Below are 23,273 nucleotides of genomic sequence, written 5' to 3'. Positions count from 1 at the left end.
AGTTCCAACAATACTTTGGTTAAATTCTTATGTGCACTTGAAAAAAAAAACTCAGCAATAGCCAGTTGTACATCAGAACCAAACCAAAAGAAACCGCAATAACCACCCGAGTGACAAGGGCCTTTCTCAGACATAGTTTATTATCAAACAGAAATGGAGGCACACTTAAATCGCACCTACTAGTATTTTGAGAAAAGCAGCAGAGGCCTTGAAGCTCCATTTCATAGGCACCATATGCCTATGAAGTGTGCCTCCATTATATCAAATACTAAGTGGTTCCATCACTTACTGCATAGCGTGCATTCCACAAATTGAGAGCATTTATTGAGGAGTTTTATTCTGTGTTTCCTTTGATTACTTGACTGGTGCTATCAACAGCACTGACTCCCCCTATACGTGAAACAGAATGGAGTAACCCATAAAGTTGACATGTACTGTATTCCGACAGGTTTGCATTTTGATTGGATGGCCCACAGAATCCCCAGAAAGTAGGCATAATTTCCCGCTGGGATATGTTCTGATTACTAACCTCCCTTATTGCCAACCTTGAAAAAATCTACAGAATTTCAGTGCACAATTTCCCTTGCAAAAGACTGAATAGCATGTACGGATTAGTCATATATTGAAACCCAGTAGCCTGCGGGCCAATGATCCATGGAACACATAAGCTCTTATTTGGCACAATTCCAAAAGATGCCAATGAACCTAAATTCATTTCCTAGAGGTTAAGAGAACCGAGTATTCAACATAAATGGATTTCCTAGAGGTTAATAGAATTGAATATATCCAAAAACGCAGTCATTTGAAAGACCTGAATTGATTCTTACTGTGCAGTTGCATGACTGGGCCGTCAGGTTTGAGTTTATCAACACTGACATGACATTGATGATGCACTTCCTTTTCACTATTAGATAATGTGCAGTTTTTCATAACATTCTACTCAGACTCATGATTATATTGTAGAATATCAATTTCAGTCAAGCCCAGTTGGATACACTTCAATATTTACAAAGCTCCCATGTAACTGCACCACACTCCCCACGTCTTCCTTTAGCTACTTCCACAATCCCATTGTTTAAACATATCGCTTACTAATTTGGCTTTGGCTCCCAGGGGCGATTTGAATTCTGACTCTGCTGGTGGCAAAGCTGATAACATTAACAGAAGATGATCAGCCCGGAGGTCGACCCACACTATGAATCAATCAGATCTCATTTGCTATCAATTCCATCCTCATTTCCCTGCAAAATAGAATTCATATTAACAAGGGAGGCAAAACTGAGCTCCACATAATCTCAACAAACTGCCTGAATTCCTGTACAAAAACTAGCAGTTAATCCCACTGGGCACAAAAATGGTTAAATCAACGTTGTTTCAATGTAATTTGTCAACGTATTGTGAGGTGGAATCTATGTAGAAAATACATTGGATTTTTTTTTTATTAATCAACAAACCTTGAATAAAATAAACTTAGCAAAAAAAGAAACGCCCTCTCACTGTCAACTGTGTTTATTTAAACTTAGCAATAGCCAGTTGTACATCAGAACAGACAACAGTCAGTATCTGGTGTGGCCACCAGCTGTATTAAGTACTGTAGTGCATCTCCTCCTCTTGGACTACGCCAGATTTGCCAGTTATTGCAGTGAGATGTTAACCCACTCTTCCACCAAGGCACCTGCAAGTTCCCGGACATTTCTGGGGGGAATGGCCCTAGCCCTCACCCTCCGATCTAACAGGTCCCAGACGTGCTCAATGGGATTGAGATCCGGGCTTTGGCCATGGCAGAACACTGACATTCCTGTCTTGCAGGAAATCACGCATAGAACGAGCAGTATGGCTGGCGGCATTGTCATGCTGGAGGGTCATGTCAGGAGTAGCCTGCAGGAAGGGTACCACATGAGGGAGGAGGATGCCTTCCCTGTAAATGCTGTGACACACCGCCCCAGACCATGACAGACCCTCCACCTCCAAATCGATCCCGCTCTAGAGTACAGGCCTCGGTGTAACGCTCATTCCTTCGACGATAAACGTGACTCCGAACATCAGCCCTGGTGAGACAAAACCGCGACTCGTCAGTGAAGAGCACTTTTTGCCAGTCCTGTCTGGTCCAGCGACGGTGGGTTTGTGCCCATAGGCGACGTTGTTGCCGGTGATGTCTGATGAGGACCTTCTTTACAACAGGCCTACAAGCCCTCAGTCCAGCCTCTCTCAGCCTATTACAGACAGTCTGAGCACTGATGGAGGGATTGTGCGTTCCTGGCGTGACTCGGGCAGTTGCTGTTGCCATCCTGTACCTTACCCGCAGGTGGGATGTTCGGATGTACCGATCCTGTGCAGGTGTTGTTGCACATGGTCTGCCACTGCGAGGACGGTCAGCTGTCCGTCCTGTCTCCTTGTAGCGCTGTCTTAGGCGTCTCACAGTACGGACATTGCAATTTATTGCCCTGGCCACATCTGCAGTCCTCATGCCTCCTTGCAGCATGCAGAAGGCACGTTCACGCAGATGAGCAGGGACCAAGGGCATCTTTTTTTTGGTATTTTCAGAGTCAGTAGAAAGGCCTCTTTAGTGTCTTACTTTTTCATAACTATGGCCTTAATTGCCTACCATCTGTAAGTTGTTAGTGTCTTAACGACCGTTTCACAGGTGCATGTTCATTAATTGTTTATGGTTCATTGAACAAGCATGGGAAACAGTGTTTAAACCCTTTACAATTAAGATCTGTGAAGTTATTTAGATTTTTCCAAATTATCTTTGAAATACATGATCCTGAAAAAGGGACGTTTGTTTTTTTGCTGAGTTTATGTGTAATTTGTACCTTTGAAACAACTTCAGATCTTAAACGTAATATCCACTATAAGAAAAAAACTATAGGCTGGGCAGCACCTCCTACTGGAGGGTTGATCTATCTACAGCTATCCAGGCTGTATCACATTCAGCTGTGATTGGGAGTCCCATAGGGCAGCACACAATTGGCCCAGCATCGTCCGGGTTTGGCCGGGGTAGGCCGTCATTGTAAATAAGAATTTGTTTTTAACCGATTGCCTAGTTAAATGAAAGGTTCAATACATTTTTTTATGAAAAATAAAAATCCTTTCTGTCTCCCATCTAGGATTTTAAGTCCAGCTATGATATTTGTCACTGACTATTACCAATGTGCTATCATGACAATGATTGTTGAGAAATCTACACTTAATAGATTCCCTGTTGCTATCAAATTCATTCCAAAGTGTAGGTTCAACAGAGCAAATACTTGATCAATCATATACACTACATGGTCAAAACTGCTCGTTGAACATCTCATTACAAAATCATGGGCATTAATATGAAGTTGGTCCCCCCTTTGATGCTATAAAAACCTCCACTTTTCTGGGAAGGCTTTCCACTAGATGTTGGAACATTGCTGCGGGGACTTGCTTCCATTCAGCCACAAGAGCATTAGTGAGGTCGGGCACTTATGTTGGGTGATTAGGCCTGGCTTGCAGTCAGCATTCCAATTCATCCCAAAGGTGTTCGATGAGGTTGAGGTCAGGGCTCTGTGCAAGCCAGTCAAGTTCTTCCACACCATTCTCGATAAACCATTTCTGTATGGGCCTCAGTTTGTGCACGGGGGCATTATGCTGAAACAGGAAAGGGCCTTCACCAAACAGTTGCCACAAAGTTGGAAGCACAGAATCGTCTAGAATGTCATGGTATGCTGTAGCGTTGTTTCCCCCCACTGGAACTAAGGGGCCAAGCCCGGACCATGAAAACAGCCACAGACCATTATTTCTTCTCACCTATACTTTACAGTTGGCACTATAAATTGGGGCAGGTAGTGTTCTCCTGGCATCCGCCAAACCCAGATTTGTCCGTCAGACTGCCAGATGGTGAAGCATGATTCATCACTTCAAAGAACGCATTTCCACTGCTCCAGAGTCCAATGGCAGCGAGCTTTACACCACTCTAGCTGACGCTTGGCATTGCGCATGGTGATCTTAGTATTGTGTGCGGCTGCTCGGCCAATGAAACCCAGTTCTTGTAATGATGTTGCTTCCAGAGGCAGTTTGGAACTCGGTAGTGAGGGTGGCAACCGAGGACAGATGATTTTTACGCACTATGCGCTACCGCACTCTTTGAGCTTGTGTGGCCGACCATTTCACGGCTGAGCCGTTGTTGCTCCTAGACATTTCCACATCACAATAACAGCACTTACACGGCAGAAATTTGACGAACTGACTTGTTGGAAAGATGCCATCCTATGATGGTGCCACGTTGAAAGTCACTGAGCTCTTCAGTAAGGCCATTCTACTGCCAATGTTTGTCTATGGAGATTGCATGGCTGTGCTAAAAATTTTTTACACCTGTCAGCAACGAATGTGGCCAAAATACCCGAATCCACTAATTTGAAGGGATGTCCACATACACTACGTATGTAAAAGTATCATCAACGGCGCTATTTAAGCCTATATACAATATACAATGCATTCAGAAAGTATTCATTCCCCTTGACTTATTCCACATTCCACCCATCTACACACAATACTCCATAATGACAAAGTGAAAACTCCAGGTATGCTATCCTGTGCCTTTTTCTCAGGAGTGGCTTCCGTCTGGCCACTCTCCCATAAAGCCCAGATTGGTGAAATGCTGTAGAGACTTGTCCTTCTGGCAGGTTCTCCCATATTAGCCAAGGAACTCTGTAGTTCTGTCAGAGTGATCATTGGGTTCTTGGTCACCTCCCTGACCAAGGTCCATCTTGTCCGGTTTCTCAGTTTGGTCTGACGGCCAGCTCTAGGCAGAGTCTGGGTAGTTCCATATTTGTCAAATTTCCCAATGATGGAGACCCCTGTCCTCTAGGAAATGTTCAACACTGTTTTATACCCTTCCCCAGATATATGCCTTATCACAGTTTTATCTCAGAGATCTACAGACAGTCCTTTGGACTTCATAGGATAGTTTCTGCTCTGACATACACTGTCAACTGTGGGACCTTATATGGACAGGCGTGTTTCTTCTAAATCATGTCCACAGTTGAATTGGCCACAGCTGGACTCCAATCAAGTGTAGCAACAGCTCAAGTATGATCAAAGAAAATTGGATGCACCTGAGCTCAATTTGGAGTGTCATAGCAAAGTTGTGTGGATACTTACAGTATACAGTAAATTACAGTAAATGAGTATATATTTCAAAAAACATGTTTTCACTTTGTCATTATGGGGTGTGTAGATGGGTGAGAAAGAAAAATAGATTTAATCAATGTTGAATTCAGGCTGTAACACAACAAAATGTGGAATAAGTCAACGGGTATGAATACTTTCCGAAGGCAATGTAGCATTTGGGAAGTCATCAACCACTAGCCTATTGTTTAAATTCAGTCCAGGATTCAATTACTAATAAAAGTTTACATTTAAAGTGGCACTACACATGCCGATTGGCACGTGTGTTTTTCTGTTGCGCACTAGAAAAACGAGATTTCAGTCTTGGAGGTTTGTTTCCTGACCGATTCTGTGTTTGGATAATGATGTTTGTCCCCCATGAGACACTGTAGAAAGGAATCTTATTTCACTTCCTCAAAATCCCCAGAATCTAAGATAAATCAAGAAATGTGTCATTAATTTTGACATGTTTGACAAGGATGTTATAGTTGCACAATTTCACATCCAAGGTGTTTGGGGCAGTATTTTAAGTAAAACATGTGCAACTGTAAACAGTCGGACCTGCTGGGCAGGTTTGTCTCACTGTCTATGTCCCCCATACTCAACTGGCAGACCGCAGACCAGATCCGGACCCAGTTCGGTGTCTAAACATTTTTTTACTCGGTCGATCCCTGGTATCTGGTAAACACACATAAGACATGTAAGAACGTGTAGAAATTAGCTTTAAAACTGAAGAAGAAAAAACATCTCTGCACCATGCAAAATGTGTAGAATTGTGGGAAATGTTGCTTTAAAACTGCAACATTTTCTCTCTGCCAACCAGAAGGGTGTGAACATTTTGGGGTCGCATGGGTTGCGAGGTGGGGGTTTGTTACTACTATAAATTACATTATCCATCCGGACCTTTGCCACCGAGACCATTTGTGTGACCGGACCTTCTCAAATAGTACTTGAGTACCCCTGGTCTATGCTATTGGATAGACAGCAAACACTGCAGCTGTTCACCCGATATTAGTGGCAAATGGACATCATCAAATCAAAACCCAACCTTGACACACAGGCTGTTTTCAAAGGGATTCATTGCTTTTTAAAGGCAGTCGCTCTTTAATAAAAAAATATATTGGTTTCCCATCTCCCTCTCAACCAAAAATAACAGAATAGGATTCAATCAAATCCAACTGTATATAAAGTTCATTTAAGAAGTTTGATTTAGTCCTATTCTATACTTTGATTTTTGTTTGAAATGGAGAAGTAAATTCAACATAAACATTTTTTAATTTCTAGACAAACTGGAGTTAAAGCCAGACTCTGTGGCACAGACACAGCTATCTAATCAGAAGATACATAGATATTTGGTTACATTAACAACCAAACACAATTCAATATCACTTTTGCAATACGGTAAATAGCCTATTAACTTGTTAACAAGTTAACAATTATGTTGGATTCATATCTCAACCGAAAAAACATGTTCAAGAATAGGATTAAGCCAGTGGCTCAGATGGAACTATCCAAGCAGTCGATACATCTCCTTTAAATGTTGATATTTGGTTGCGTTGTCAACCAAACACAATTCAATATTACTTTTGTAAGACAGTAAAGAGCCTAATGTTAAGGCTATCTTACAAACTAATGTAACAGTATTTATTCAACCTTAAAATGAGTAACACAACCATGGCCACATTTTGAGGTTACTGTAACAATACATGTCTTATGTAATCATAGAAAGCGCTCATGTTCAGGGTCGCAGGTCTGTAGAAATCTTCACAATTGCTAAAATAATCTGCACAGAATCTCTAACGGCATTAATCACTTGCACCATGTACTTTAATGTAATCTCAACTATCTACAGTCCTAGTCATCTAGTTATGCTATTAGATCAAGCACAGCGATAACACATTAAACTGTCATGTAAATGAACTAAACATCTGACATTATATTCCCATTTGAACTTTGGTGTGCTTTTAAATGGTTGAAAGCACAGTGATAATGCATTTAGGTGACAACTAAACCAAAAATCAGACATTGATTTTCCATTGGAATTTGTTTTTGCTTTTAGATGTGATAACACGTTGGGAATTCAACAAACTTTTGGCTGTCTTTTTGAGTGGGTGAAAATAGGTTGTAATCTCATTGATCAACATATCAACCAAATATTACCAAATTCTCCACGATGAAATAATGTGCTGTGCCCAGTGGGTTGGCACCTGCAGAAACATTTCACATCTTAAATCATGAGACGGGTCACTAAAGCTGTGGTTAGATCCAGCACAGGCCGGTTATCCGTCTTCCTATTCTATTTAACATTGTAACGGTATTAGACTTGGCACCAATTAAAGAGTGCCCTCAATGTTTATTCAGCACCAGGTCTGTCAGTGTCACTGGCTCCCATGTACAACCAAGGCAGACCTATCCCCAGGAGCTACTGTGTCTAGTCTGTATCCCAAATGGCACCATATTCCCTATTTAGTGTGCTACTTTTGACCAGCGTCTGGAGGATCTGATCAAAAGTAGTGCACTAGATAAAAAGTTGCGATTTGGGACACATCCCTTAAAGCTGCAATATGTAACTTTTTAGACGCCCCGACCAAATTCACATAGAAATGTGTGTTATATAGCTGTCATTCTCATTTCAAGGAGGTCTAAGAAGCGATAGATCTGTTATGTGTGCGCTATTTCTATGCTTCCCGTTCTTAAGTATTTTCCTTTGGGTTTTGTACACCAGCTTCAAACAGCTGAAAATACTATGTTTTTGGTTATGAAAGATATATTTCACAGCAGTTTAGATGGTACAATGTTTCTTTCTTGTTTTGTCACAAACTAAAATTAGGCGAACTATTACAATTTTAGCAACCGGTAAATGGCGATTTCTGCATAGTGCATCTTTAACTGGCGCAGACTCTGCTGTTACTGTTGAACAATATGATATCAGATGCCACTGATGAAGCCGTGCCCTCCTCTCAGACTGGCTTTGGATAATGGCTGAGTTTTCACATCTCCTGAATGCATATATATTTTTTATAGGTATTAGATTGGACACAGTTTTATTAAGTTAATTTCACAGGTAGAAAGTAGGCTTATACAACATAGCATACGTAAATCTAACGGGTAGAGCTAAGCCTGGTGTAAGCCTGACAAAACCCCAAAGTTGTTAAAACATTGTTACGTTATAACTCTGGGAGGATCTCTAAACAGTGTGTGTGTGTGTGTGTGTAACCTTCCTGAAGTGTGTTTATTCCCATGAAAATTCACAGATATTGTGCAAGGTTTTGGTGAGCAATCTTCCAAAGATCCAAAACCCGATTCCAAGATGGCCACTCGGCAACAACGAACAATCAAATGACTTGCAACAGTGACGTCCGATCTACATTCCATTTCAATGATGTTTCCTATTAGGCAAGCACTCTATGAGATTATTCCGGACATTTTCCATGAGTGGTCCGCCCTTTAATAGATGTTGGCCACTTCTGGTGTAGTATGAATGGACATATTGATCCAAAAGTCGGGAGGGAGGAAACAAGCTATCCTCTTGAGAAGACAGACGGATGTCTGGGCCTTTATGTCACATTAACCATATCAGTTAATGATCTAGGCCTCTATGTGGGCGATATTAGAGAGGGAGAGAGATACACTCCCATTTTAAACCACAAGGAAAGTGGTGTAATTCATTCAGAGGGCAACTCAAGGAGGAAAAACAGCCACAGTGATTTATGATCTGCAACCTGGGAGCATGTATGTGTTGTGCCCCCCCCCCCCCCCCCCCCCCACAGAAAATGGTCCCTTCAGTGATAATTATGGGTAATCATCAAATATGTACCCTTTCATCATATAAATCAATTGTAACATTCTCTGTATTAATATATACAGTACCAGTTAAAAGTTTGGACTCATTCCAGGGTTTTTCTTTATTTTTACTATTTTCTACATTATAGAATAATAGTGAAAACAACAAAACTATGAAATAACACATATGAAATCATGTAGTAACCATAAAAAGTGTTAAACAAATCAAAATAAATAGTATATTTCAGATTCTTCAAAGTAGCCACACTTTGCCGTGATGACAGTTTTGCACACTCTTGATATTTTCTCAACTAGCTTCATGAGGTAGTCAACTGGAATGCATTTCAATTAACAAGTGTGCCTTGTTAAAAGTTAATTTGTGGAATTTCTTTCCTTCTTAACATGTTTGGGCCAATCAGTTGTGTTGCGACAAGGTAGGGGCGGTATACAGAAGATAGCCCTATTGGGTAAAATATCAATTCCAGGGCCTTCCGGGTGGCGCAGTGGTCTAGGGTAGCACTGGTAGCTGTGCCAGCAGAGACTCTGGGTTCGAGCCCAGGCTCTGTCACAGCCGGCCACGACCGGGAGGTCCATGGGGCGACTCACAATTGGCCTAGCGTCGTCCGGGTTTGGCCGGTAGGGATATCCTTGTCTCATCGAGCACTAGCGACTCCTGCGGCGGGCCGGGCGCAGTCATTCTAACCAGGTCGCCAGGTGCACGGTGTTTCCTCCGATACATTGGTGCGGCTGGCTTCCGGGTTGGATGCGCGCTGTGTTGTGGTTGGGATGTGTCCATCAATACTTTAAGCCATGAAGGAACCATTCAAGAACCATTCAAGTTTCTTCAAATGTAGTTGCAAAAACCATTAAGCACTATGATGAAACTGGCTCTCATGAGGACCACCACAGGAAAGGAAGACAGTTCATTAGAGTTACCAACCTCAGAAATTGCAGCCCAAATAAATGCTTCACAGGGTTCAAGTAACAGACACATCTATCTGTTCAGAGGAGATTGCGTGAACCCTTCAAAATGCTGCAAAGAAAGGATTATAAGAAGAAGAGACTTACTTAGGCCAAGAAACACGAGCAATGGACGTCTGTCTGACTTCCCATGGAAGTCTGTCCTTTGGTCTGATGAGTCAAAATGTGAGTTTTTTGGCTCCAACCTCCGTGTTTTTATGAGATGCAGAGTAGGTGAACGGATGATCTCCGCATGTGTGGTTCCCACCGTGAAGCAGCATGGAGGAGGAGGTGTGATGGTGACACTGTCAGTGATGTATTTACAATTCAAGGCACACTTAACCAGCATGGCTACCACGGAATTCTGCAGCGATACGCCATCCCATCTGGTTTGCACTTAGTGGGACTATCATTTGTTTTTTAACAGGACAATGACCTAACCCACCTCCAGGCTGTGTAAGGGCTATTTGATCAAGAAGGAGAGTGATGGAGTGATGCATTAGATGACCTGGCCTCCAAAATCACCCGACCTCAACCCATTCTAGATGGTTTGGGATGAGTTGGACGGCAGAGTGAAGGAAAAGCAGCCAACAAGTGCTCAGCATATGTGGGAACTCCTTCAAGACTGTTGGAAAAGCATTCCAGGTGAAGCTGGTTGAGAGAATGCCAAGAGTGTGCAAAGGCAAAGGTTGTCTACTTTGAAGAACCTAAAATATAAGATATATTTTGATTTGTTTAACACACCACGTGATTTCATATGTGTTATTTTGTAGTTTTGATGTCTTCGCTATTATTCTACAACAGAGAATAATAAAAAAAGAAATAAAGAAAAACCCTGGAATGAGTAGGTCTGTCTAAACATTTAACTGGTACTGTACATGTGTATATCTGTTGAGTTCAGAATCATTATAATCAATCTGTATAATCAGAAATATTTTAATAAGGCTGATTAGTGAAAATGTCATCATGTTCTTCTCATGAGTCCCTGCAATCCTCCAACCTAGCTGATTTACACAACACCTGACATGAACTATTACTGTAGGGCTCCACCTATCAACTTAACTGAGGTCATCAAGCAGAGGAACTAATTCACCTTCAGTATGAAGCAAATATGGGTACAACTATATGCAAATAAATGGGCAATACTAATTAAATCAAGATAAATTCAGTTAAATCAAAAGGTAGACTGAAATACACCTGCCATACTGAACACAGACCAGACTACAACTTTAGGCTATAGCTATCTGATGAGTACTAGGTATTTACGAAGAACAATATATAGCCTATGTATTTTAAAAATGTCAAGTACAATTAATGAATTAATATGGTACAACATTTATGTTCATCATGCCAAACTTTGACATTTATGGTAATGTATACCTGCACAACAATATTCAATTGGAGATTATTGGCACGGTATAAAATAAATACAAATACTGAGACATATTGTATACTCAAATTCTTTTGACAATGAGATTATTTAATGCTAATACAATTGCTCAGTGAAATAGATTTTGATTAACAAGTAATATTTTGTTTATTTTAGATTGTTTTAATTACTTGCTAATGAGCAATTGTATTAGCATAAAATAATATCATTGTAAAACAAATTGCATACACTATCGCTCATCTTTTTTGCCCATCTTTTTCAAGGGTGCCACTAATTTTAGACTTGACTGTATAAAGGGCAGGTGCTCATATTAAAAATAGGAATGAAGCAAGAATCAAATACGATAATAGCCCTGCACAATATAATTTAGTCACTAAACAGGGAAAGGATAAATGTGTTTTTTTCCCATTATTTTTCTCCAAAACCTTTCCAACTAACAGTCTAGTCGCCTACCTGAAACAATGGAAGTCAGCAAAGTTCTAAAAAAGACTAGCTTTATTTTCTATCCTAACATTTATTCATCTAATATCTGTAAAAGGTTGCATTGGTTTGATAGTTATTACATATACGGATCTCGCACATCCGCACACACCGTAAAAAAAACTATTGTTCTGAAGCACAGTAGTAACTCTGCGCACTTACCGTCTAAACCCCACAAACGAAGATGGCCAAGACATCCTAGATTTTTTCAAGCACGGTCTGTGCCCGGTGTCCACAGCGTAGGTCCTATCCATCTTTAAAGATGTCAGGTTATTTTCGCTGCCTGTGTCGGAATATCCTCTCCTTTTTTCGTGAAGCGCGTCTCAGCTCTCCGCAGCAGAGAGTGTGTGAGTGAGTGAGCGTTGAGAGTGGAGCGGCGGGTGGAACTGTACTAGTAATATTGCTGCTGCCCCCTCTTCTGTTTGAGCACACTCTCATCTCCACGGATGCTGCCTGGCTGCCAAGGATGCTTTTGCGGTCACAGCGATGCTGGCAGCATCCATCTACGCTTGCCAAGAGTGGGACTAGCAGAGCAACTCAGAGATGATAAGAACAGGGGTATCCAAACTTTAGCTTTCTCGGGGCTCCACACCATTCCAAATCTAATGGCACAACCTTCCAATCGTTCAATTTCTATTTTTACATCAACAAATAACCTTAAATTCATTGCATTTTCATCTGGCAACCAACTCAAAATTGTATTTTTCCAAATCATCTTTCTCAAACACGTTTGTATATTGTCCCATACAATAACCTGTAATAATAATATGTCACTGTTGCTCTATTTCACTACATATGTCCACTGATGTTATTAACCAATCATGTCTTACAAATGTAGAATTTCCTCGCTTACATGCAAATACAGGCGTTTTTGCATCTCACCGGTAGAAACAGGTCAACTACATTTTCTGGTTGTAAGAAAACCACAATATCCAGAATTCCTAGCGATTTTAGGACATAGTACCACCACGTGGATCTGTATCCAACTAATGTGAGGAATATCAATATGTCTGTGTTTGTAGCCAGCACCTTCAGCCAGAACACGGAGTTTCTAAACAGAGACATAACATTGCAAGACTTCCGGGAATGCTTGCGAAGCAGACCAGGCCGGGGTTTGGGGTTCGAGAAGTCAATGAGAGAAGCGAACATTTCTTCCTTAGTTGTTCATTTTCTTGAAATCTAAAGGCAAAACATAGGTTCTAAACAATGTTTTAAGTAGTTCAAAAGGTTATTAATCCAAACTTGTGAAAGTGACAAACTGACATGTTTACATTTTTGTCAAAAAACAACTTTATATTGAATGTCTTGGATTTGATGGCATGCACATGCATAGTTTGGGCTAGCTAGCTTTCGTAATACACTGACTAGAGATTCCAAAGCATATCAATCAAATCAAATGGGGCGGCAGGGTGGTTGGAGTGTTGGACTCGTAACCGGAAGGTTGCAAGTTCAAACCCCTGAGCTGACAAGGTACAAATCTGTCGTTCTGCCCCTGAACAGGCAGTTAACCCACTGTTCCTAGGCCGTCATTGAAAATAAGAATTTGTTCTTAAATGTCTTGCCTAGTTAAATAAAGGTAAAAAACATGTGCTATTTGTCACATGCTTCATAGACAAACAGTGAAATGCTTTACTTACCGCTTCATTACGTTAAAGAATATGAAATGTGACACAAGGAATAAATACACAGCGAATTACTAAATTAACGAGTACAAAATAACATGGCTATATACAGGGAGTAGAAAATAACATGGCTATATACAGGGAGTAAACAATAACATGGCTATATACAGGGAGTACAAAATAACATGGCTATATACAGGGAGAATAAAATAACATGGCTATATACAGGGAGTAAACAATAACATGGCTATATACAGGGAGTAGAAAATAACATGGCTATATACAGGGAGTAAACAATAACATGGCTATATACAGGGAGTACAAAATAACATGGCTATATACAGGGAGAATAAAATAACATGGCTATATACAGGGAGTAGAAAATAACATGGCTATATACAGGGAGTAGAAAATAACATGGCTATATACAGGGAGTAAACAATAACATGGCTATATACAGGGAGTAGAAAATAACATGGCTATATACAGGGAGTAGAAAATAACATGGCTATATACAGGGAGTAGAAAATAACATGGCTATATACAGGGAGTAGAAAATAACATGGCTATATACAGGGAGTAAACAATAACATGGCTATATACAGGGAGTAGAAAATAACATGGCTATATACAGGGAGTAGGAAATAACATGTCTATATACAGGGAGTAGGAAATAACATGGCTATATACAGGGAGTAACCCGCAAACTGCTCTTGAATAAGCTTTACGTATTGGCCTCATGGCCTTCGTCAGAGCTTTTGTGAGTTTTTTAAATTAGCACCCTTATGTAGACCCACGTCTGTTCCACACATCAAATGGGGTTGGAGTCGAGGGAAAACAAATAAGTGCTACCAAATATAACAATATGCATTTCAAAAAAATATTAGAATAAAGTGTGTAACTTATTAAACACGTCTGTAAAACCACAATGAGGACATCGACCAACCATGCAAGTTTTCATAAATCATTGTGTACAGCGCAAGAAAAACTTCAGAGTAATCTGAAATAGGGGCATAATTCACGTTGAAAATTACAACATAACATACATAGGCATTTACTCATTAAGACCTCCAGGAAATAATGTCTGGAGGGTGAAAATCCCAAAACATTCTCTTTTGCTCAGTATTATTTATCACCTCCCCTGTCTGATATCTTAACGTTCTCTATGAGGAAAGTTGTGTGGTCGATACGTAGAGCTCATTAAAGACCATTGATACTATCAAGAGCAGTGTGCGGTTTCCTTCTTTTTTCTCATTTTATGTGAGTGCTTTTTGAATTTTATATACAGGGAGTATCAGTACCAAGTCAACGTGCAGGGGTATGAGGTAATTGAAGTAGCTATGTCCTGTACAGTCGTGGCCAAAAGTTTTCAGAATGACACAAATATTAATTTTCAAAGTCTCCTGCCTCAGTTTGTTTGATGGCAATTTGCATATACTCCAGAATGTCATGAAGAGTGATCAGATGAATTGCAAAGTCCCTCTTTGCCATGCAAATGAACTGAATCACAAAAAAAACATTTCCACTGCATTTCAGCCCTGCCACAAAAGTACCAGCTGACATCATGTCAGTGATTCTCTCGTTAACACAGGTGTGAGTGTTGACGAGGACAAGGCTGGAGATCACTCTGTCATGCTGATTGAGTTTGAATAAACGACTGGAAGCTTCAAAAGGAGGGTGGTGCTTGGAATCATTGTTATTCCTCTGTCAACCATGGTTACCTGAAAGGAAACGCGTGCCGTCATCATTGCTTTGCACAAAAAGGGCTTCACAGGCAAGGATATTGCTGCCAGTAAGATTGCACCTAAATCAACCATTTATCAGATCATCAAGAACTTCAATGGCAGCAGGCAGGTGTGAGTGCATCTGCACGCACAGTGAGGCGAAGACTTTTGGAGGATGGCCTGGTGTCAAGAAGGGCAGCAAAGAAGCCACTTCTCTCCAGGAAAAACATCAGGGACAGACTAATATTCTGCAAAAAGTACAGGGATTGGACTGCTGAGGACTGGGGTAAAGTCATTTTCTCTGATGAATCCCCTTTCCGATTGTTTGGGGCATCCGGAAAAAAGCTTGTCTGGAAAAGACAAGGTGAGCACTACCATCACTCATGTGTCATGCCAACAGTAAAGCATTCTGAGACCATTCATGTGTGGGGTTGCTTCTCAGCCAAGGGAGTGGGCTCACTCACAATTTAGCCTAAGAACACAGCCATGAATAAAGAATGGTACCAACACATCCTCCAAGAGCAACTTCTCCCAACCATCCAGGAACAGTTTGGTGACGAACAATGCCTTTTCCAGCATGATGGAGCACCTTGCCATAAGGCAAAAGTGATAACTAAGTGGCTCGGGGAACAAAACATTTATATTTCGGGTCCATGGCCAAGAAACTCCCCAGACCTTAATCCCATTGAGAACTTGTGGTCAATCTTCAAGAGGCGGGTGGACAAACAAAACCCCACAAATTCTGACAAAGTCCAAGCATTGATAATGCAAGAATGGGCTGCCATCAGTCAGATGTGGCCCAGAAGTTAATTGACAGCATGCCACGGCGGATTGCGGAGGTCTTGAAAAAGAAGGGTCAACACTGCAAATATTGACTCTTTGCATCAACTTCATGTAATTGTCAATAAAAGCCTTTGACACTTATGAAATGTTTGTAATTATACTTCAGTATTCCATAGCAACATCTGACAAAAATATTTAAAGATACTGAGGCAGCAGACTTTGTGAAAATTAACATTTGTGTCATTCTCAAAACTTTTGGCCACGACTGTACATATAGGTAGGGGTAAAGTGACTAGGCAACAGGAAAGATAATAGACAATAGCAGCAGCGTGTGTGTGTGGCGTCAGTATGCATGTGTATGCAAGTTATGTGTGTGTTGGTGTCAGTGTAAGTTAATGTGAGTGTGGGCAGCCAGCTGCTATCTGGCGATGTCACTTGTAAGGTTGCAAGCTTCGTTAGCTTCATTAGGTTACGCTAGCTAGCTAACTAACTAACTACAGCAGAGGCAAACATGACTAATGTAATGTATTCTATTTAGAATCCAATCCCATCAACATCTGCAGCGGCATCAATATCAAGCTCAGCACCAGAAAGTAGTGTAAGTCACCTTTACAAAAATCTACTAAATCTTTACATGACTCCGTAGTGAGCAAATAAATATGCTGAAGCTAGGCACAAACATGGTCTGTGTCTTGTTGTCACAGTTGGTGTGTTTAGAAGTAGGCTACAACTTCTACTGTATGGAGGCTTAGTTGATTGTTCATGCAAGGTTTGAAGTCTAAATTGGATAAAGAGGTATTAGTAAGGATGGGATGGTGTGGGTGACTGACTGATGTCTGTTGGGGGTGGGACACAGCATTGTGGAGCTGGTCTGAGTCTGCTGGGTCAGTCATGGCCAGTTCGTACAATCAGAACTCAGGTCAGAACGCTGGTAAGACCTGACAAGACAAGACGAACTGGCAACAGACAAACAGAGAACACAGGTCTAAGTGCACAGGGGATAATGGGGAATATGGGCGAACCTGGAAGGGGTTGGCGACAAGCACAAAGACAGGTGAAACCGATCAGGGTGTGACAAGTACCTTGTTTGAGTATTTATGGGGACAAAGTAGTAACATGTTGGCTAATCACTGACTACTTTGTGTCCTACAGACTAATCCTGATGACCTTGACACCAGCTTTAGTAGTACAGAGCCTGTAGACTCATTGGATGAAATCTTTCAGCCTGGAATAAGCTCAACATCATCCGACTTTGAAACAAGCCAGGCCAGCGAAAGGTATTTATGAAAGCTCAATACACTGTTGAGAAAACAAAATCACCAGTACTGTTGACAAGACAAGTGCTCCTCAAACGTATCTGACTGCTTCTAGCCTATTCACTACTGTTGGCAGTGCTTGTCTACTCTACAGCACAACTGTAGGTGCCCATACACAACAATATACAACTAGTATGTCTATAAGTCAAGCCCCCTCAAAATGTTCACATCTTTGCTAAAGGCTCATCTCAATGCCCCATTATTGACTGAGTGTAACAAAACACATACCAGTCTACTGTACCCTTTTATGTTTACCAGATGAACATGGTTTATTGTAGGGTTACACATCTTAATGATCAGTCGTCATCAACCACAAATACCTAGGTGTCTGGTTAGACTGTAAACTCTCCTTCCAGACTCACATCAAACATCTCCAATCCAAAGTTAAATCTAGAATTGGCTTCCTATTTCGCAACAAAGCATCCTTCACTCATGCTGCCAAAGATACCCTCGTAAAACTGACCATCCTACCGATCCTCGACTTTGGCGATGTCATTTACAAAATAGCCTCCAATACCCTACTCAATAAATTGGATGCAGTCTATCACAGTGCCATCTGTTTTGTCACCAAAGCCCCATTTACTACCCACCACTGCGACCTGTACACTCTCGTTGGCTGGCCCTCGCTTCATACTCGTCGCCAAACCCACTGGCTCCAGGTCATCTACAAGACCCTGCTAGGTATATTCCCACCTTACCTCAGCTCGCTGGTCACCATAGCAGCACCCACCTGTAGCACGCGCTCCAGAAGGTATATCTCTCTGGTCACGCCCAAAACCAATTTTTCCTTTGGCCGCCTCTCCTTCCAGTTCTCTGCTGCCAATAACTGGAACGAACTACAAAAATCTCTGAAACTGGAAACACTTATCTCCCTCACTAGCTTTAAGCACCAGCTGTCAGAGCAGCTCACAGATTACTACTGCATCTTAGACCCATCAAAACACAAGGGGAGTTAAGATGTTAGAACAGGGGTGTTTGTTAAGCAAATTCAATGAATTGTTCCCTCACCCTCCATAGGCTTGTTCTCAGGCTGCACCTGTACATAGCCCATCTAGAATTTAGCCCAAACAACTACCTCTCCCCCTACTGTATTTATTTAGCTCTGCTTTTCACATTCCTCCACTGCAAATGTATCATTCCAGTGTTTTACTTACTATATTGTATTTACTTCACCACCACTGCCTTTTTTTGCCTTTACCTCCCTTATCTCACCTCATTTGCTCACATTGTATATAAACTTATATTTCTACTGTATTATTGACTGTATGTTTGTTTTACTCCATGTGTAACTCTGTGTTGTTGTATGTGTGGAACTGCTTTGCTTTATCTTGGCCAGTTCGCAATTGTAAATGAGAACTTGTTCTCAACTTGCCTACCTGGTTAAATAAAGGTGAAATCAAAAAAAATACAGGAAGCTTGCAGTACATACAAATCTTCTGCAAGACGTCGAAGCAGTTGCCACAGCACCAAAGAACATTGCCACAGCGCCAAAGCCTGCTAAACCAGCTGCCATTACCCAATACAAGAAGATATATACCAGCTGAAGAACATTCTGGAACCTGCCTGGAACATTCAACCAACACAACATCCATATTCAGTTAGACTGATGTTGTAGTATAACATAGAATGCGTAGTATGCTCAGAACTGAATTGTGGTATAGATATTGCTAGCTGTTGTACATATGTATCTAATGGTGTTTTATATAATATTTTTGACAAGTGTACTGACAAGTGACTAAATTATTCTAGCTACATCAGAAGCCAATAAAGTGTTAAATTCAACTTCTGGATCAATTTATTGTGATATTCATTAAATGTATTTGTATAAACTAGCTTCAATGTTACTGCTAAAACAAATTATACAGAGAGTTAGTGTATCACTTAAACTGTATTTTGTTGGCAAGTAAACATGTCTCAATAAACCGGTAGATGAGTCTGACAATATAGCAAATACACTGAACTAAATATACAAGCAACATGTAAAGTGTTCCCATGTTTCATGAGCTGAAATAAAAGATCACAGAAATATTCCATACTCACAAAAAGCTTATTTCTCTCAAATGTTGTGCACAAATTTGTTCACATCCCTGTTAGTGAGCATTTCTCATTTTCCAAGATAATCTATCCACCTGACAGGTGTGGCATATCAACAAGCTGATTAAACAGCACGATCATTACACAGGTGCATCTTGTGCCGGGGACAATAAAAGACAGTGTTGTGAAACCACATATTGAGTGTCTTAGTGTCAGATACAATTGTACTCGGTTTTGACTCTGTCTGGGACAGTGAGGACTCCTAATTTCTTCCCGAGACCAGTGGAGGAAAAAACTGCTAATTATCTGCTTCCATTTTGTCAGCGCATAAAACCGTTTTGTCAGGTCAAATATATACACTCCTTTGTTGAAACATCAATATCTTAACAGACATGTTTGCGCAGTTGCGAACCTATAGGCCTTCAGTGTGTGACAGGTTTGTGATTCTGAAAGGACAGCAACCATAATACCACTGCACTCATGCCGGAGAGTGCACTTTTTGTAAAACACAAAGGGCCAGTAGTGTAGTGGAGGGTATATGGAGGTATAAACCGTATACCCACCTTTTTGCTAATACTCACTTCTTAAGCCCTATTGATGCGTATCAAAGTAGTTTAGTGGAGGTATACGACATATCAAGAATGTAGTAGTAGAGAAGTAGAGAAATAGAGAAATGTAGTACAATAGAGAAATCACACACAAAGTAGCCTACACAATAGCAAAGCATGTGGAATATATTCACAGGCTTGCTGCACACACAGCCTAGTTTCAACCAAATATAATCTCCAGTAGGCTAGAGTGTGCAGCTCTCAACTGGTTTTGGCATGGAGCAGCTCACAGATGAATGACATTGGTAGCCGGAGGGTAGGAAAGATGTTTCACCTTATGATATCTACCAGTAAATGTTATCTAAGGCAACAATGGGTACGCAAACAAGGTATTGATAAAATGTAGTAGAAAGTGTTGGTTAGTAGGCTATTTGTGATGCGCAATTGTCATGCTATGTTTGCATCAGGATGGGCCTGTTTGCATACATGGATGGGCCGGGGTGGACACCGGCCTACACACTGGGTAGCCAGGCCCTGACTGTCACGAGTCCGTTTCCCTTTCCCGGGCAGGTGGCGCTCGGTGGTCGTCGTCACCGGCCTATTAGCTGCCACTGATTGTTTTTCCTTCCCCTCCTTGTATGTTGAGTGGTAGCACCTGTGAATGTTTGATTAGTTTGTCTTTATTAGACAGCCGGCCCGCCTGGTTGTTGTGCGGGATTATTTCTATGTAAACCTTCGGCTCTGTGGTATAGGCACGTGTTAGTGTCCGGTCGGGATTGTTTCCCATTGTACATTTTGATTTCCCTGTGTTTTGGGAACGTAACGTTTTTGTGAGCACCCTGTGGTGCATTGGTGCGATTAAAAGACGCGCAGCATTGAACTCTCTGTCTCCTGCATTTGACTCCACACCCACGACACCCGGAGCATTACAGAATCCCGCACCTATCAAATTGATGGAGTCAGCAGGAGCAGCAGCCAACCCTCTCCCATCGATGGAGGAACGGGTTCTCCACCACACCACCGTCCTTCATCGGATCGGATCCGCGATGGATCAAGTGATGGAGAGAATGGACAGATGGGAGAGGAGTGGGCTCCTCTCTCCACCTTCGGCACCCACGGTTCCGGACTCCCCATCTCCCGACTCCAGCACCCTCCGTCTGACGCTACCGAGGGCTTATGATGGAGCGGCGGCGGGTTGCCAGGGGTTTTTGCTCCAGCTGGAGCTATACCTGGCCACCATCAGACCCACTCCCTCAGGAGAGGAGAGGGTGAGTGTCCTCATCTCCTGCCTCACGGGTCGTGCCCTGGAATGGGCGAACGCGGTCTGGAATGGTCCAGACTCAGCGCGGGAGCACTACCCAGAGTTTTCCCGTCGCTTCCGCGCCGTGTTTGATCACCCTCTAGACGGCCGAGCGGCGGGAGAACGACTATTTCACCTCAGGCAGGAGAGGAGGAGCGCCCAGGATTACGCGCTGGAGTTCCGGACCTTGGCAGCCGGATCTGGGTGGAACGACAGGGCCCTCATGGACCACTACAGGTGTAGTCTCCGAGAGGATGTCCGCCGGGAGTTAGCGTGTCGGGACACCACTCTGTCACTGGATCAGCTGATTGACATGTCCATTCGACTGGATAATCTGCTGGCTGCCCGCGGGCGTTCAGAGAGGGTCCTGTGCGTTCCACCACCCAGCCCCTCCGCTCCCATTCCGATGGAGTTGGGAGGGGCTGCGCCGAGGGGTACCGGAGGAGGAGGCCTTCCCTGCACCAACTGTGGTCGGAGAGGACACACGTCTGATCGGTGCTGGGGGGGTCCGTCTGGGAGTAGAGATGGCAGGCGGAACGCTTCTCGGTCACCCCAGGTGAGTCAGCATCAAACTCACCCAGAACCCCCTGTTGGCCACATGTTTGTCTTAACTTTTTTCCTTCGCTTTTTTCCCTCTTCCCAGCATAGGGCGCTCGTCGATTCAGGCGCAGCTGGGAACTTTATGGATCGCGGACTCGCCCTTAAATTAGGGGTTCCGCTGGTGCCGATAGATTCTCCTTTCCCCGTGCACTCCCTAGATAGCCGGCCATTAGGGTCAGGGATGGTCAGGGAGACCACGGTCCCACTGGACATGGTGACGCAGGGGAATCATAGGGAGCGTATCAGTTTCTTTATTATTGACTCGCCTGCGTTTCCAGTGGTGCTGGGGACTCCCTGGCTGGCCCGGCACAATCCTAAAATTTCGTGGAAACAGGGGGTTCTCCAGGGGTGGTCAGAGGAGTGTTCTGGAAGGTGTTTGGGAGTTTCCATCGGTGCCACGTCGGTGGAGAGTCCAGACCAGGGTTCCACGGTGTGCATTCCCCCCGAGTATGCCGATTTGGCAATCGCTTTCAGTAAAGTGAAAGCGACTAAATTACCACCTTATCGACCGGGAAGGGATTGTACGATAGATCTCCAGGTAGACGCTGCGCTTCCCAAGAGTCACGTGTACCCGCTGTCCCAGGAGGAGACGTTGGCAATGGAGACATATGTCACGGAGGCGCTGGGACAGGGGTACATTCGGTCCTCCATTTCACCTGTCTCCTCAAGTTTCTTTTTTGTGAGGAAAAAGGAGGGAGGCTTGCGTCCGTGTATCGATTATAGAGGTCTAAACGCCATCACAGTGGGGTATAGTTACCCTCTACCTCTCATCGCTACGGCGGTGGAATCGTTCCACGGAGCGCAGTTCTTCACAAAACTGGATCTCAGGAGCGCGTATAGTTTGGTGCGTATTCGGAAGGGAGACGAGTGGAAAACCGCATTTAGTACTACATCAGGCCACTATGAGTACCTCGTCATGCCGTATGGGTTAAAGAATGCTCCAGCCGTTTTCCAATCCTTTGTAGACGAGATTCTCAGGGACCTGTGCGGGCAGGGAGTGGTGGTTTATATCGATGACATTCTGATCTACTCGGCCACTCACACCGCGCATGTGTCTCTGGTGCGCAAGGTGCTTGGTAGACTGCTGGAGCATGACCTATACGTCAAGGCTGAGAAATGTGTGTTCTCTAAACGAGCCGTCTCTTTTCTGGGATATCGCATTTCCACCTCGGGGGTAGTGATGGAGGGTGACCGCATTAGGGCCGTGCGTAATTGGCCGACTCCGACCACGGTAAAGGAGGTGCAGCGTTTTCTGGGTTTTGCCAACTACTACCGGAGGTTTATCCGGGGTTTTGGCCAGGTAGCGGCTCCCATCACCTCACTGCTGAAGGGGGGCCCGGTGCGTTTGCAGTGGTCAGCAGAGGCGGACGGAGCATTCAACAAGTTGAAGGCGCTGTTTACTGATGCGCCCGTGTTGGCGCATCCGGACCCCTCTCTAGCATTCATAGTGGAGGTGGACGCGTCCGAGGCTGGGGTGGGTGCCGTGCTATCACAGCGCTCGGGTACGCCACCAAAACTCCGACCCTGCGCTTTCTTCTCAAGGAAGCTCAGCCCAGCGGAGCGTAACTATGATGTGGGGGACCGGGAGTTGCTAGCG

The 23,273-nt window shown here is 43.0% G+C and overlaps 1 protein-coding gene across 4 annotated transcripts in view; it reads right to left on the bottom strand.

Moving 5' to 3' along the window:
- The window catches only part of LOC110523188 (cAMP-specific 3',5'-cyclic phosphodiesterase 4D), a 392,833-nt gene that overhangs the window by 293,089 nt on the left and 76,471 nt on the right, over positions 1–23,273 (bottom strand). Inside the window, exon 1 of one of the 4 annotated variants that reach the window (XM_036976775.1) lies at positions 11,912–12,104. The exons of 2 other annotated variants lie outside the window; for them this stretch is intronic. In XM_036976775.1, the coding sequence (XP_036832670.1) occupies positions 11,912–12,003 (92 nt within the window). In that variant the 5' untranslated portion in view covers positions 12,004–12,104. Of the gene's footprint in view, positions 1–11,911; positions 12,105–23,273 lie in introns of those variants that run through there. One more of the 4 variants, XM_036976778.1, reaches the window with a different exon arrangement.

Source organism: Oncorhynchus mykiss, chromosome 5, assembly GCF_013265735.2.
Source record: "Oncorhynchus mykiss isolate Arlee chromosome 5, USDA_OmykA_1.1, whole genome shotgun sequence".
In the NCBI taxonomy this organism is placed as follows: Eukaryota; Metazoa; Chordata; class Actinopteri; order Salmoniformes; family Salmonidae; genus Oncorhynchus; species Oncorhynchus mykiss.
The sequence above is the reverse complement of the archived record's forward strand: the minus strand, read 5'-3'. Positions and strand labels throughout refer to the sequence as shown.